The 18233-nt window shown below is 38.2% G+C and overlaps 1 protein-coding gene across 1 annotated transcript in view; it reads left to right on the plus strand.

Annotated features, from left to right (window-relative positions):
- Positions 1-15658, plus strand: part of ZDHHC14 (zinc finger DHHC-type containing 14) — a 164167-nt gene extending 148509 nt beyond the window's left edge. The window contains 1 exon segment of the mRNA XM_030556649.1: positions 10921-15658. Coding sequence (XP_030412509.1) covers positions 10921-11322 — 402 coding nt within the window. The 3' untranslated portion in view covers positions 11323-15658.
- Positions 15659-18233: the final 2575 nt, after the last annotated feature.

Genomic DNA, 18233 nt, shown 5'->3' on the forward strand with positions numbered 1-18233 from the left:
CAAGATCCCTGTGAATGTTTCCCTTCTCCGCTTTCATATGAACTAATCAAGTAATAAACTAACTGGATACAGCTGCCACTCTGATAGGTGGAATTATTCATTGTTAACTATACTGAAATAGCTTATGCAGTAAGAAATCAAGGTTTTTGTCTATATCTATACAATAATGATAGTTTTTCCTCATGGACAATAGAAAAATAAGTGGTTTTTTCCATACACTTTGAAATCTATTGGCTACTGAATATACAGTGTCACTTTGACATATCCTGTTGATACCTGCCTTGTTTTGAATTGGACTATTCAATTGTCATGGATGTACCTCGATTCATCAGTTCTGCAGAACAGAGTATCATTTGGTATCGTATTCTTCACACATACTCTTTCTTCCTTTGCCTGGGCAGTGCAGATTTGTCTAGACTGGAACATATTTATACAGGACAGGTTAACAAGAGGAGATATTTAAGATGGGAAGTGCATTTTGAGAAAAAGGAGGGGGACTTTGAACTTCTAATGAACAACAGGCAACCTTAATACCATATTCAAAACTTTAATAAATCTTCCAAAAATGTGCCATTGGTTCCTGTTGTTCCCCTTGATGGCAAAGGACCTCACATTAGAAAAGCATGACTTCCAGTGCCAAGAAGAGAATAAGTAGCAAAGATGCCCACTTCTGACCTTTTGTTCTTCCAGTATGTAGATTGTAAGGCTATGTTAAAGATTCATTAAATGTATGGACTCTATGCACTTTTTCTTTCCTCAAAAGGAGGGAAGGAAATAAATTCTCACCACAGCCTTATAGCATAATTCCAGTCTTGGTTTTTGACTGAAGAAAGAATACACTTCTCATGACTCTGTGAGCTTTACTATTACTTAAACTTTTATAAAGATTCTGCTATAAGATTTTAGAATTGTTTGCATTTACTGCTGCAAGGATTTAGTGGAATGGTTGTCTGTTTTCTTTATAATGTTATTTTTTTAACAAGTTTTATTTTTTATAATTTTTAACAAGAAGTACCTTGATGACTTAAAGTACAATCACGGCATTTATCTTAAGCTTTTTGTCAGCTGCCTACAGGGCAGGCCATGCTAGATTTCAGTGCAAGTTCTACTCAAGAAGATTACCTCAAACTGTAAAATCTTGGAAATATATTGAAATGTTTCAGGACACCCTCAGCCAAACTTCCTTGGACTCTGTCAGGGTTTCTTATTACAGAGACAAATTAGCCTCAGTAGGTCTTTGTCATATTCTTCTGTCACTTTGCAACAATTATACAGACATAATATGGAGTCTCTTCCAGCAGATGTCTTTGATCATCCCAGTCCATCTATGAATTTAGCCTTTGCTTTCAGCATCAAGTTCTGTTAGAACTCTCTACAACAGCGGTTCTCAATGTGTGTGTTGGATCCCCATTTTAATGAGGTCACTAGGGCTGGCTTAGACTTTCTGGGACCCAGGGCCAAACCTGAAGCCCGATCTCCACTGCCCAGTGCCAAAGCTGAAGCCCGAGCCCTACTGCCCAGGCCGAAGCCCACTTCTGGGGTCATGTAGTAATTTTTGTTGTTAGAAGGGGGTCTTGGTGCAGTGAATTTTGAGAACCCCTGCTCTACAACATAGATATGCCCATACTATAGTTTATATGCTTCAATGCATGTGCCTAATTCAATTCACTAATACAGTCATATTTGTGCACCTGGGACCTCTGAAGCTGGTAAAGTCACTATGACACATACGTTTTATAAGAACAGCATACTCATCACCTACCAGATATTCATGATCAAATAGGTGTCCAACAGACTGACTTTGCAGCTTTTGTATCTCTGGAAAAGTGGAAAGATCTTGGGAACATTGATCATGGAATGTACTGAGATGATCAAATGTAAAGGGGGAATTGAGTCAAACCAGTGCATGCTGCTGAATAAAGAGTGATGTTACGTAGGCACACAGTAGTATAGCTTTAGGTACTGGAATTAGATTTTCAAATGCTCTAGGACTTGCCTCATGATGGAATGAATTTCAGTGGACCTGAGGTGGGAAAAACCTTGGATGAAGATAAGCCATAGAAGAGAACATAGTCACTTTGAACCCTTTATGACAACTGTCCAGCCTTCATGCCTGAAAATGACTTCACAAGGGACACTTGGAAAATTGAATAGGACATGTGTTTACATATAGAAATATTGTTAAGAGTCTCTGACATCTTGTTTCTCAAGCTGCTATACCTTCTGGTCCTAGAACTTATAGGCCAAAGACCCACATCACCACACATCATATATGTTATGGGCAGATTTTCAAACACACAAATGGGAGAAAAATGCCTGCCTTCAGTTGGCTTCCAGTGGGAGTTAAGTGCCTACGTGACGTTTGAACCTCCAGATATCTCCCCTGACTTTCATTGAGCTGTTCAGTATCCTGATCTTTAGCACAAGGTCATATCTCTGACCCATCCAAAATTGTTCATTTTTTATACTTAACATAGTTCAGAAGAGGGTTCTTAACTTCCTTTCTGTAGCCAGTCTGATAGTCTAGTGACAAAACATATCTTTGTTGCTCCTCACAGCTCCTTTTCCAACCTTCCCTCACATTCCTTGCTCTCAATTGCATGCTCTCGTACCTTCCAATGGACCCCACTCATGACCTCAGGCTCCTCCTCAGGTGAGCCCAGCTTATTTGACAGTGCAAGGGACTGAACTAGATAACCTATTGAGGTCCCTTCTAGTCCTACATTTCTATGATTCTGTGATAGTCCCATTCCATCTTTAAGCTACATTAAAAAGTCATCCTCATTAATATCCTGGACCTTGGTCTCTACCACGTTACAAGTCATTTCTCTTCCTGTCACCTTCAGTTAGCCTTTCTGCTAGCTCTGAGCCCTTACCAGTCTTTCCATTTCCAGTTAGGATTCCAGTAGCTTGTCTTCAGCTATCTGCCAATTCCTGTCTTTCTCCTAGGTACAAACTCCTCCAGAAACCTCAAATATCCACTCTTCAGCCTTTTCATAGATTCCAAGGCCAGAAAGGAACACTGTGATCAGCTAGTCTGACTTTCTATATAATACAAGCTATAGGACTTCCCCAAAATAATTTCTAGAGTATATCTTTGCAGTTGTCTTACAGACTGCTTTTGCTACAACACAGTGACAGCTTGCTTACCTAGCAGCAGTTGCTAAGTAGGTAGGACATGATCTCGAACTCACTCGGGAAGCATCAATTTATCCTGAATTTCTGTGATGTTTTTAGTGTTGGGTAAGTACCGCTGAACAGCAGATAGAATGAGACCACCTCCATCTGTAACTGACCTTCCCTCTAGTTCTTATTTTTGTTGTAGGATAACTGCTAATACTGTAGCTACCACTGCTGACAGCTAGTGGAGATTTTTTTTCTTTGGGTCAAGTGGTGAAGGCCTATTCCATCTGCAGCATAGCTTAGCAAGCGCTGCCTCCACAGCTCCCATTGGCCAGGAACTAGCCAATGGGAGTTACGGGGATGGTGCTGGGGGTGGGGGCACTGCATGGAGCCACCTCCCTTCCCACCAGGGGCCACAGAGACGTGCCAGCAGCCAGCCACTTCCAGGAGTGGCATAGGGCCATGGCATGTAGACAGCCTGCCTGAGCTCTGCTGTGCTGCTGGACTTTTAGCGGCTGGGAGATTGTGATCGACTGGCAGAGGCTCCAGGATCGACCAGTTGATTGCAATTGATGGGTTGCTGACCACTGAATTGTATATAATTATGGATTGATTATTGCGGGACTCCCCCTTAGCCTGAGGCCCTGTGCTGCAGCCCCTAAAGCCCGGCATTAATTCGGCCCTGCTCAAGACACAGCTATTAATAGAATTAGCGAATTTGATAATAGTGGAGAAGTACATGGAGAGCCTTCCTGGAAGGTACAGATTTCATTGCATCAGATTTTTGGCACCAACTCTCCTTACTGGCGAAGGCTATGCAGCAGAGAGAAGACTATCAAGAGAAATACCCTTTGGAGAGACCACCAAAGACATGGCTATATCCTAAATATGAGAGCTGTTCTCCACAGAGCTAAGGCCAGATGGTCCTGGAGGCCCAACCAAGCTGAGCGAAGAAGCTTAGGCTAAGCCATATGTTTGTGGTGGAGGAGTTAGTTTATTAAAAAAAAAAAAAAAAGTCCTATCCTTGGACTGGAGGTTATGTTTGAGCACTATCCCTGTATCTGTGAGTTCAGTTAAGGACATGGTAAGGGCTCAGCCCATTTACATGCAGCCATGGATCATTGTGCTATTCTACAATAATTACCAGTGCCATTTTTAAGAAACTAATGGGTGGAAACCTGGATCTAGTATAGCTCATTGTCCCAATATCACTCTCAATTTGCCTTAATTTCAAGGCATTCTAATTAACCCATTCACCCAAAGTATTCTTCTCTGTTCTTGAACATTTATGGGCAGGGTTTTTTATGATCCTCTTTAGTCACATCTAGCTGCACATTTTGCTCTCATGTCCCAATCCTTCCTGTGGGCTTAACTTTATGTACCCTGAGTGCCACTGAACTCACTAGGACCAATCATAACATGTAAAGTTAAGCACTTGAGTTAGTCTTTGTAGAATCAGCCCATAAATCTTTCTGCATAAGTCAAGCCCTCCTACCCACTTTCCATTTTTTTCTCTGGTCTGTCTCCCCTTCCTGTTGTTGGTCATGTTCCCAGAAGTGGATGTCAAATTCCAGGGGCAATCCTACCAAACCATGCAGAGAACAGTTATCACTTTTGTGTGCTGTGCTATACTGTGATGCTTCTGTCTATGGAACACAATCTCATTGGCCTGTTTCTGTCATGATTCAGTGATCACTCATCTAATATTCTCTGTACTATCTCTTCTGTGTCTCTCTCATTATTTCTTTCCAGGTTGAATTAAAATTGACTGTTTCAGAATATTTTGCACACTGGCTTGCATCTTTCCAGGCAGAATCTCATTTTAATTCCAGCTTCCATCTTTTAATCTTTCTAGGCTGCTTTGTTTTATATCTTCATTTCTCACAGCATCTTCTAGTTCAGTATCATTTGTGAATTTAATGTGCTGTTTGCCCTCTTCAAGATCTCATCACTGAAGATTTTAAGATTAACTCAAAGACCAATCTCAATGGCAACCCACTACACTCCTCTTTCCAATGCAATACAGTACCTTTTATCACTCTCCTTCCTTATTTATGATCCATCATCCTGCTTACAATCTGTGGCATTGTTTTTATATTTAAGAGCATTTACAATAATTTTGCCATTGAGGTTTTGTGTAGCTGTCTGTTAAATGATTTACTTCAGGCTTGATCGTTACATCTGCATTCTCTTCATTCACTGATTTTGCAGTTCTCTCAAAGCACTGACACTGAGATAGTTTGGTGTAATTTGTTCTTCACAAACTGGTGGCTCCATTCTTTTCTAGATGTTTACAAAGTTTTTTCTCTCAATATTTCCATTATTTTACTAGGACCTGAAATTAGATTTACCAGATGGTAATTACCAGGATCACACTTTCCTTTTCTGATGGTTAGTACCACATTGTATTTCCCGACCATGACCCTCTGCCTGATACATACCTAGCACCCCATCTCTTTTCCAAAATAATTTTCAGTAGTTCGGTAAACTCTTGAGCTAAATCCTTAATACCCTAAGAAGCCTGTCATCTGGAGCAACTGACTCATAGTTGTTCATATTTCCCAAGTATTTCCTCTCCTTCCTTTTATCATTTGCTATTTTTACAAGGTCTTCATTTCTTCACAATTGACCAAATATCTTCTCTCTTGTTTAAAGAGTTAGAGTTTGTTTGTTTGTTTGTTTGTTTGTTTGTTTGTTTGTTTGTTTGTTTGTTTGTTTGTTTGTTTGTTTGTTTGTTTGTTTGTTTGTTTGTTTGTGCGGGGGAAGAGGGATGTTAAGGATTCCAGTATCTCAGCCATTATGGAATCGTCTGTTACTCTCTCCTCATTTATTCCTTCTTTCTATTCTTTTTTCTTATAGATCTGTGAAAGTTCTTATTCCCCTTACTCCTTGTGCCTACCATTAAGTCAATCTGCATTTCTCTTGTATTTGTGTTTTCTTTACAGGCCTGAATTGATTCTTTGTATTCTTATTTAATTTCTAATACAGGGTATTTTTATCGTCATTTCTTTTGGCAATCCATTATAAAGCAACATTTAATATTGCTTTATAATGGATTCTGTGCATTCTCTACCTCCACCCCTGCCACCTCCCAGAGAAATTATAGTTTGTTAAGAATGGTGTTTCTTAGGATTCTCCACCTTGTTTACCAACTGGTAAATCTTAATATTTCCACCCTTTACATCATGCTTGGCCCATGTCTTCATTTTCTTAAAACTTCCTTTTTAAAATCTAACATTTGTGCTATTGCACTGTAGGCATCAGTTGCTTAGTACCTTGATAGTTTACAGTCACTGGTGCCAAGTTCCCTTTTTATTATCATTCCTCCATTTCTTCCCTTTCTGCAAGATGTAGAGCCTCCAGTTGGAGCCTTCCACAAATCCTAGGAATTGTTTTCATACATACACATCTGTTTGTTACCCTCCAGATGTCTGGGTAAGGATATTCATGAAAGGACTTATGTTTTTTAGCACTTTGAGGTTTGATCCATGAAATTTTAATTCTCATTCTCCACGTGATCTGTAGCATTGTACTTTTTCCTTTGCTTTTCATTCCTTCCATCATTATAATTATTATTAGTAGTAAATATTTCTACTATGATATCACCTAAAGGCCCCAGTTGGGATTGTTGCCCCACTGCATTGGCCACTGCACAAACACAATTCCTTCCATTCTTACCAAGTATGTCATCATCCTATCCTTCACTATCAAAAGATAGCTTACTGGCATTGTGTCCATTGATATACAGTTCCACCTTCCATCCCTCCATCTTTCTCATACAGATTGTGTACATCTAAACTGACATGCCGTACGTGTTTCATCTCACCAGGTTACAGTTATGACCACTAGGTCATAACGCCATCATTCAGTTCAACCAATCCTCCTCTTAACCATTTATTAATGTTTGTGTTTTACTTGTAGCTCATTAGAGAACTCAGTTCTGCAGCCTTTTCTTAAATACTTCAAGAATTGTAACATTTTTAAAGAAATTGCTGTTAGAGAATTTTAGCCATGAAGTTAATTTTGCATTTAAAACTAATAGAATTGCTGCTGGTGGTGGTAGAGTGTGAGAGCTATATCAATATGAACAAGAGCTCTAATAATTGTATGGGGTCAAATCTAATTTTCTTCAGAAAACCTGTGTGCATATATGTCTTTGTATCAATTATTTGTGAAATAAAGTAAAGAATTAGCTTTTTCACATTGTCTAGTTTGCATTTGGTACGTGGCTGTTGGTGTGAAAATAAATATGAAAATCACAAATTTTGATAGATATATTTATATAATATACACAATCGAACTTGTGTACTTACAAGCATTTGATCCAGTATTTTTCAGGCTCAATCGGTTGCTCCAGTAAAAAGAGGGGAGCTGTGTATAGCTAACAAAATCAGATGATAGGATCTAGAGGAAGAAGGAGCCAAGGGGATTAACTCTAATCTTTTTGAACAATTGAGCTATAAATAGTTTGATACACCATTGTTGACTTGTTAGGGTTTTTGGGTTTTTTTTAGCTAAAATTTTAATATTGAAAAATTCAGTGGAATATTTTTGAGGACACTTTCTACTTACATTTACCCCCTGTACTTGTGTAACCCAGGAAACATATCATGTAATCAGGCAACACCTTCAGATTATTTTTGTAGACAAATTCCTTTTTGATAGCTTGAGTATATCACAAATCGAAGAGTGCTATACTTGCATAAAAATGCCATAGATTTGAGAGATTCATTTCATGCATATGCCTCATATAATATAAATCCCACTATAATCCGTTCTCAGAACAAATTTAAAACCTAGTACATCCCAAGATTTGCCTGTTTAAGATTGTGGAAAGCTGTTTACTGTTATATTTTACATTAAAAGTTGCATATTTGATCACTGTTCATAAAATGCAGAATGTTGGAAACCTAAACAGAAGCTGTGTAAGGAAATGGTGCACCTGAACAGCAGAAAAGCACTAGAGATTGTCACTGATCTGTTCCAGCTGTTCTCTTTTCCTTAGTTGATCCATGCAAGTAATTTGTTGCTATCACAAGCTGACAGTGTATAAATCTTTAATAACTATTGTACTGTATATATGAACTGGCATAACTACACATTTGGTAGGAAATCATCTTAACACAGTAAGAAGTGAGAAATATGTTGTTCTTTAGTAATCTTTTGTATATAGCCCCAACAATGAGCAAGGTGACTTGCAAACCATGTAACAAGGCATAGTGCCTGCCATGAAGAGTTTGAAATCTAGGGTATTAGACAGTATGCAAACTCAGGGAGACAACAAAACACGGTGTGAATGAATAGTGAAGGATAGCATGTATTGTATTAGATTCATTCCCCCACTCCCATCCCTCTTGCAATAATTGTCATGATCGCTCCCCTGAGGGGAGAACAGTGGTGTATAGGCTTGTTGGAAGGAGTGTTTTTAAAAGAGGGACTTGAAATAGCAAATGATAAAAAGCCAGGGAGGAATTACTAGGGAAATATGAACAGCTATAAGTCAGCTGGTCCACATGACAGGATTCTTAGGGTATTAAGGATTTAGCTCTCGAATTTACCAAACTGCTTAAAATTATTTTGGAAAAAGGGTACCGTGCTGGGGATTTACCAGGCAGAAAGTAGTGGTCAGGAAATCAGATGTGATACCAACCTTCAGAAAAGGCAAGGACTCATGGAAGTGGAGAAAAAAGAGAATACTCTTTTATACGCATGAAACTCTAATAGATGTATGACTTCCTTTTTCATGGAGCTTTATCAAGCTAATTTCTCAGTATCTTTGAGATGTTGGTTCAGTTACAATGAATTAGAATTCAATAAAAATGATTTAATACAGACCATTACATAAATCTGAGTAAATTTCCTTCATGCTATTTTAAATTGTGTACTTTTATGGTTCTGGAACACATTAGGCAACTGTCTGCTTTTGAAGATAAATGCTGAAACATCACTAAGGCAATAAATCAGCTGCTAAAATGATCTATTATGAGTATGCTCTGGTGGTTATAGCCTTTGTTATGTAAGAGTATAGTCTTTGACTAGTACTTCTCAGAGAAGATGGAATTTGTTGTCTCTTTGGAAGGATTAGAATGCTGACTCCATTTTTGTAGGGCATTCCTAATAAGATTGATGCAGAGGCTACAGCTTAGTTAATTACGTGGGATGGGGTGAAATCAGGGCTGTTGCAACCATTTAGGCACCCTAGACAGTTAATTGATTAAGGATATGTCTACACGACAGCCTATGTTGGCAAAACTTACATAACTCAGGGGTGTGAGTAGGGTGCTGTGCTCCACCTTAATTTCCCCTGATTGGAGCAGTAGTAGGCTCACTTTAACAGCCTGGGAGCAGCAGGGGAAGTCAGAGGAGAAGCCAATACACAGTAATAAAATAGCATGTTCTCTTTAATAAGGTATAAGGACAGGAGCAATTACAACAAATAGTTCATAAGATCCTCACCTCCAGACCCTGGTTCAAAGCTCTCAGACATAACACCAAGTATGTGACTCTGATTAGGCCACTCTCCTGGAGACAGAGAAATAACCACCCGCTCTGCTACTCCCCTCCATCTCTCTCAGCTGCCTCTTCATGTTTAGATAGCCCAGCCCTAGGGTAGGCATGGCCTCCTTGATTACCCCAAGGCTGTAGACTCTAGCCTGTCCCTTAAAGGGCAGTTACCTCAAAACTGATGCCTTGGTATAGACTTTTTGAAGAAGGGACAATATCTTTGCCAATCAATGGTTTGCCCGTGAACGTGTTCTAATTTTTAGTTAGTTGGACATATTACGGTATTGTGGTTTACAACTTAGCCTCCTTGGGGATTGACTGACTAATTTTTACAAATACTGTCCTTGTAAATGATTTTAGGTCAAATTAATTCCCGGTGTAATTCTACTGGCTTAAATGGAGTTATAGTTGAGTGAATTTGGTCCATTATGTTTAAAAAATCTTGGATGTTTGCCAATGATTAATTAGCTGTGTTTTGGTCCTCCACACTTTCAAGATTAAACAAATGAATAAGCAGCATAAAAAAACCTGGAAGTGAACTTTTCCATCAAGTCTATGCAACCAAGCTGCAGGTTGATAATTGTTTTGTACGCATCTCCTGGCTGAAGAATATGAACAGCTTAAACAACCTGGGAAGCAAAATCTTGGGCAATGAGGCTGTATTGTTAGATGAATTTTTACAAAACTGGCTGCATTCAAAGGGATGTTTGCCCTGAAAAAGCTCTCCTCTAGCACAGTAATTCTAATTACGCGAAGCCTGATAAAATAAATAGAAAGGAGACACACCTAGTGCTCTAAAACGCAAAAAGATATTTGCGATATGTCTTAAGATTTTTTCTGAATTTCTAGCTATCCTAGAGTAAAAGGAGCTGTGTTAAAGTTGTCCAGCTGTCTGCTGAAATGCTTTTTGGAGTCAGTGACATTTGAGTTGCCACTTTTGTCCAAATATGCAGCGAACCAAGCAAAACCTGATCATTAGGCATTTCCAAGATTTTCAAGTAAGAATAAATAATAACTAACTAAGTTAAAGTTGTTTAGAAAGTACCTCTTTAGAGTCAACTGAAGTCCCTGACTCTCACATACTGTAATGTTTATCGTAATCTACTCTGACTTTCATCCCAGAATGCAGCTGGTTTAGTTATGCATGCTCTTTTTTTGTCAGCAGTCTAACCATGGAATGATACTAATGACTCTCTCTTTTTTCTTCTCACATCCCATTTTTTTCTTACCTCTTCTGTCCACATCCTCCCATTTCTGTTTTGTTTGCCCTCTATGGGTTTTGACCCCCTTCAGTGTGATCAAGATCAGTGCATTCAGAGCACTAAATTCGTTTTACAGGCTGCTGCCACACCACTACTACAGAGTGAACCCAGCATAACTAGTGAAGAGCTACCTTTACCAGGAAAGACCACTATCGGTGCTCCTTGTGCCACGCTAACCCTAGGGCAGCCGACACCACCGTCCTCCATGCCAAATCTCACATCAGAAACAGGTTTGACAGACATGATACCATTAAAAGAGGAACATGAAGGTCATCAGTTTCTAACTCCTGAGGAAGCTCCATCACCTCCTGGTATGCTGCCAGCAGGGAGCCCTATAACACACAGCCATACTATGCACGTCCTGAGCCTAGCCAGCCAAGATTCATTGCATGAAGACTCAGTGCGTGGTCTTGTGAAGCTTAGCTCAGTTTGACCAATTTTTATTGATAATATTATACCATATCATAGTGGTTGTACAAATGAATATCCAACAGGAAAGACTTTACAGTACCACTGTAAGACTCTAACATGCCTATATAATGAAAACTTTCCCATGTAATGGAGTTTACTAAATGGACAAATTATTTTTTCAATGGAACTGTGGCATTCTTTTGACTGGATTGTTAATGGTTCTGCTTTGATAGTGACTGCTTCTATTTTTTAAATAAAACCAGGAAAGGTCACTAATCCTGTTAACTGAAGATCTGGGTCCAGCAACTTGTAATTCTACCTGTAGGATGGCCTTTGTTACAGTATAAAAAAGAGAAGTTTCTGGATATGTGTCATGTTATGCATTTTATGCTCTTGTAATACACACTTGTTAAGGCTTACCACACTTGTGGCCAGAATGATCTGCACTTACATGTTATGCTACTAATATTTGAAACAGAAAATAACCATTCCATTTGTTAATACAAAAAATGACTGCAGGTATGGATTTGCATGCCACGCTAAGGTATGTGTTACAGCGGTGTTGGTATTAAAAGAGAGTGCTGCTTTTTTATTTGTGAGTTTCAAAGTGCTGTTTCATTTAAAGACGGTGCAATAGATTAACCAATTGAAATTTTTTTTTCAATTTAGTCAATTTTATTTTAAATTTATCATTGGTGCCTAAAATACGAAGGCTACTGATTTTTATCTTGCTACATATCATTTAACCTTCTATTTAATTGTTTAGAATAAGGTATCGTGTTGTGCCATGCCACAGATTCTTCCATTCCCTTGTGTGATAAGATTACCTGCAGACATCCAATAAAATGATATCCTGTTTCTTTGGATATGTGTACAGTTATCCTTGTACAGTTTACTGGAAAAGAAAAGTCCCATTTGGATGACTTAGTCTATCAGGGGGTTATGTTTTTGACTTTGATACATTTGCATAATGAGCCCAGAGCCACAGGGAAAATCTGACCATGAATTGTTTTGCTTTAGTATTATGTATAGCTTTGTATAGGCAGTCTGTTTTGATAACACAGTGTTTCTACAGCAAACCTGTGTATTAAGTACAGATACTTAATATCTGCTTAGGACCTAAACTCCTGGATGTTAGGCTTCAGAAGAAAGAGAAAAGTCAATGGAGTGAACCTGAACAAACAAGCGATAGACTGTAGCTGCTGTCTAGTTATAAGTTTTCATCTGTATATTTTCATCCATTATTTAAAATGGAAATATTTATATTACAAAGTTGTTCTATGCTTCAATTTGTGATTAGGGAAAATAAGAGTTATGGTTTACGGAAAATATCTCCACTCAGGGACAATTGAAGAGGACCCTGCACATAAGCTGAGAGAACTCAAACATTGTAATTTATTATATTTGACTTGTTTTTCAGATTCTAGAATCCGCAATAATCTCTTCTCAGGATAAATTAAATGCAGAGAGTCTTTCTATCAAGTTCAAGATATTATTTCAACTGCAAATTGCTATTATATAAAATGTTTCCTTGATCGATCAAGAAGGATGACATTTCTGCATCATTGAAACATGGTCATTCACGGACATCAAGTCAAAAAAAATTGCCATATTTTATAAAAAAGAGCACAATAAGACTCTTGGAATACAGCCATTTATGCTATTGAAATGTTGAATGACATGCTAACAAGAGCCCTCATACTATGAGGTTTTGTAACCAATTTTATTTCTCTAAATGGTGATACCACCTTTCACCTAGTTGTAGGTATAGAAAATATAGAAGGAAAACTTTGATAACATCCACTGATTTCTTGGGTCCCATTTCAGAGTTGGTTATAGGTGGACTAGATGATCTTCTGAAGTCCCTTCTTGCCCTAAATTTCAATGAGACTATGCATGCTCCACCATTAACAGTGATGGTGAGTCATTAAAAGTTTGCAAGCTTTCACATAAGGGGATATAGCTTCTCAGTTTCTTTTCCCATTCAGTCTCACAAGGTTGCTCAGAAATTCTTATTCACATGTTCTCTCTCTTTCTGGGTGTGCCCTCTCCAAAGAAGAACTCCCTTTGTGCTGGATTCCAATCCACAGCTAGACAGTCAGGTTCTATGGAGATGGGGCAGAAAAACTTAACAAGATGAGTATCCATGGGGTATCCCCCCTGCCAGATTAACAGTAGTAGCTCTGGTAGAGGGAATGAGAGTGTATTACTTTATGGCTGGGATTTTCAAAGGAGCCTAAGGGAATTAAGTGCCCAAAGCACATTGGATGTCAATTATTTGAGGACACTCAAATAATTATAATAATGCAACACAGTGTACTCTTACCTCTCAGAAACACCCAAGTTTGTATTCTTAACCTAGCCCAGGACAAATGCTTATTACAAAACCACTGCACTGTTTGTATTCTTTTAGAGCTTAGAACAAAAAGGGATGTTTCATCTCAAGACTGTATTTTGGATGAACTGAGGTTTGGGGTGAAGCATTCAAAGCACCTTGTCACATTGTATTTGCTTTGGTTAATGTTATCAGTCTTCCCTGACATAAGCACTAAAATTTTGCTACTGAAAAAAGGAAAAATTATTTATCCCTTGCTCATAGTACTGAACAGTAAGTGAAATATTTCTGTTTTTCTTAGTAGAGGGAAAGTTCTTTGAAATCAGTTGCCACTATGGGAAATTACCTTATAACCTTACAGAAATACTTTTATTAGATAAGTGAATCTGTAGCCAAGTGGGTCTTATTATTTTATTAATTCTACAGATATCAGTGTATCGAGCATTGATTGTCTACTGTGTGAAAGAACAAATAAGATAAATATTTTACTGTGATATTAAAACTTCACAGTTTTATTGAGCTAACTCTGAGGATCACCTTTATTTATAAATTCATCTGCTTGCAATTTCACAGGAATAACCAAGGCATCTCATGCTTACAAGAAACTCCATTTGGTGGCAACATTTGTATGTCCTTGCCACTAACAAGTAGTGCAGGCAGAATCACATCAACTGTATGTCCATGATAAGGTTTACAGTGACATTCTTACGTAGGAGAAAGGGATATTGTTCAGGGTTTTGTTATTCCCCAACTGAAACACACTGTTCACTCTTTACATTTAGATGTTTAAAATGATAGAACATCACTTTTAGAACTTTTTGCTTTTTCAGTGCTGGAGAGGGAGATAGAAAGCCTGACAACAGAACTGAAGTACTGTGAATACCCATTTTAGAATCATTTATTCATTCAGATTCCAGTGACATGCCATATTTTTTCCCTTTGTTTATAATCTTTCAAGATTGTATTTAAGGATGATAAATAAAATAGTGTATTTTTACCATTACCTTGTTTTTATTTACAGGTTTTCATATCACCTTAATTTAAATCTATTCTTTCCTTCTGCACCCCAGAGTTTCTGTTATGGCGGCATCCATGGTTGACACTATTGACTTGTGAGGACATCTGCTGGAAAATACTGGAACTGAATTAATTAATTGTTTCTATAGTTACAGTTCTCGATTAACAGATTAAAATCAATGACTCCATCAGAATGACTGAAATTCCTGTGTAGGGCATCTCTTCTGTTTTACTTTTTCCCAGCAGCAACTGCTTTTCACCATGTGAGCTCCCTCGGATGGAATTCACATACACATATGGCCCCATTCAGCAAAATAACTTAACCATCCCTTGTACTGCAGGATTCTTAGCTTTGATTGTATTTTGTTTGCATTGCAGAGCACAAGGACCAGAGATTCAAACTGATAATCCAGGGCCACGTTGCTGTATTTGCTTCTCTTTGCATATTTTGCTTTCTCCTTTGTTGTTCTTTTCATTAAACAAGTAGTACATTATATTTAATTAATCTTATAAAAAGTTTGAATGTTCTTCATACTGGTACCTTCTGATTTGTATAAATGCAGAATCTAAATGGAAGTTGATGTTTACAGAAAAGTAAATATATGTTTTTACTAAAGTACCTATAAATGTGTAGAAATTCACTATGCTGGTTAATCTGGCAGCAATTTTTTCCCCTTTCATTGTTTTTTTAATAGTTTTTCCCCTCTAGGTGGGTATACAGTACAAGACTGTGTACAATGAAATGCAATGCTTCATAAATAAGATCTGTTTTTAAAAGGCTTCTTTTTCTTGTTTTGTCAAAGACTTCTCTATTTTTAAAGTAATTTTATATTACTAAAGATTAAATAGTAATGTTGTTCTCATTGTAATAAATGTCAGAGATGATTGCATTTTGTAAATCAGTGAATCCTTTATCAACTTGCATATTGTGCACATTACTGATAATACAGGCAAGATGTATTTCCAAATCCAAGTGATTACTATGTTAATTAAACCATTAAAAATTGTGTAGAGAGAAGATTAGATGTTTTGCAGCTGGTCTTAGTAGATGAATGGGTCAGGGAAATTGCAATTATTTTCAGATCTCATAAACCTCAGGAATTACATGCAGCATGATTTGTAAGGCAGATGACCAACTTGTGATGCTACAAAGATTTTTTTCCCTACATAAATCTTGGCATTTACAATAGATGCATTGTACAATATTTGAGGCTTTAAATGAACAATTGTCTTAATTGTTCTTGACACCACATTACTAACTGCAGGAGCAGCACAGTAGTAACCAGTAACAAGGAGCTACTGAAAGCTGCACTTCTCATCTGTCAATGTATTTAGGCTCTAAAATCAACACAACTTGAATGTTGCATGTAGGAAAGTGTGTTCCTCATTCTACTTCTAATTTTTAGTGTGGGAGGGAACTACTGTCATGTTAGTAATGGGGGGGAAGCAAACTCAACAAGATCTAGATCCTGAACAGAGATATGTTTATCCATAAGACCCACACTGAGTGTCAGTTTTTAACATCAGTTATCGAACAACTGATTTAAAAAAAAAAAAGTGGAAAGAGCACATTTCTGTCTTTCCTCCAACTTCAGATATAGTTGGGCCTTGAATATGAATGAACCTAAGTACATTTAGGTTCTACATATGGAGGTATAAACCATCTATAGTGGGACTGTCCCCATTTTCAAGGTCCATCTGGATCAGCTTTACAAAAACTTGTGTTCTGTCTCAGCTTTTGGCTGCCCAAAGGAGAAATCAGCCAGCTAAGACTTTGCAGTTGACAGCAGGCTAGCTGAGTACATGTGCACCTCAAAGACTACCACCAGACCGGTCACATGTTGCCAGTGAACTCACCTGACAATATCTTGAGCCTGCACAAAACCAAATCAATGTGGAATCTGATTAATTCTGACTCTGTTGCAAGTGGAAAGTCTTCATCCGATTTAGTTGCATTTCTCCCACCTATCCTGCATCAGATAGGAACAGAAGCTTGCAGAAGGCCAAGAAGGGATGAAATGGAACCTATTTCTGGGGCAAAGTAGGGAGGGAAAACAAAGGAGTAAGAGGATGCTTCAGAGAAGAGTGAATGTAGCAGAGAGAGAGTGAATGAATGGCAAAAAGAAGGAGATAGCAAGGGTAGGAAGGATGGAGAAGAGTGAAGTGAAGGCTGGAGACAGAGAGATGGAATGAACAGAGAAGAAAGTGAAGAAGAGTAAAAGGAGGCAAAGTCAAGAAAGTAGAATACAAAATGTCAGGAGACGGTGAGTAAGAAGGCATTCCAATACTAAAGTGAAACAATAATCTGGAAACAACTATAAATAGAGAAAAAAGAAGAGGAAGAAATAAGGTCACAGTTGGAGCAGAAGACACATGAGAGGAGAGAGAAAGGAGGACCAAAATCCTCCCATTAGGAAAACTCTGACCTGCATATTCATTTAAAATCTGCTGAGCCTTCATATTCAGTGAGAAGTAAATGAGAATAAAGTTCAGTATGTAAAGGAGAACAGGTAAAATCCTGATCCCATTGACTTTAATACAGCCAGGATTTCATCCCATGATTTTAAGAGAGTAGCTATAGGTCTGATATTTTATATTTCATATTATTAACGGCTGTTACACTGGCATAATGGGATTCCTTGTTTGCTTCTCAATTTCGTCTAGATGAGATTTGCTCCCTTGGTAAGGAAAAAGGTTTTCTTTAATTACCATTCTTACAAACTTAACCTAGGACCTGAAATTCAAGCTTTGTTCCTCTGGCTTGTGCATAATCATGAGTAAATAGTCTACAGATGGGATTTAATTAACTGTTCTATTGATGGTGCACAAACCGGAATAGAATATGGGTCACTCTCTGTACAGCAAAGTGAACAAACAATTAAAATTCACCAACAAAGTACTTAGTTAACCCACAGGTAAGGTTGCTCAGTGGTAACTTTTGCCCTTCCAAAAGGTTGAGTTCAGCTACACTCAAGCCTATCCTCTGAAAACCAGGAAATACAGTTAATGTACATGCCAGTGCAACCTTAACTCTGACCCTTTGAAGCTGGCAGTAGCCAGTGGGGGTTATCTGCGTGTCCTCCAGTTGCATTCACTGAGTTAGGTCTAGCTTTATGGAATGGAGGGTGCATTAGTTGGATCAGCTTGGCAGAGCTTTCACTGTAATATGAAAAGATCTGAGGGAACCCTCACCATGTGGAGTGGGGGAGTCTGAGCCAATTATCTTGCTCTGACTTCCTACTTCTCCCTTGTGTGTGTGTGAGCAAAAGAAAGAAGTTCAGGTGTACCTTGAGAGATCCAGTATGCCTCATTTCAGTGCTAAGTTCTGCAGGTTTTGTCAAATAATGGTGCACAAGGGTCTTTCTATGGGATTTGTCATCAGTGAGGAGGGATATGTGGGTTTAATGATAGGTAAGTGGAAAGCATTGTTAAATGCCATCCTCTGTGCAAAATTGCAGGCGCTGTAAAGGGTGGTAAAATTTAGCAAATGTGGTGGTGTCCCTGGGCTAGGCTAAGTGTTTGAGGATAGACCAGGTGTAGGTAGCTACTGTTCATACACCTCACCTAATACAAGTTTTGCC

Source organism: Gopherus evgoodei, chromosome 3 (assembly GCF_007399415.2).
Source record: "Gopherus evgoodei ecotype Sinaloan lineage chromosome 3, rGopEvg1_v1.p, whole genome shotgun sequence".
NCBI classification, from domain to species: Eukaryota; Metazoa; Chordata; order Testudines; family Testudinidae; genus Gopherus; species Gopherus evgoodei.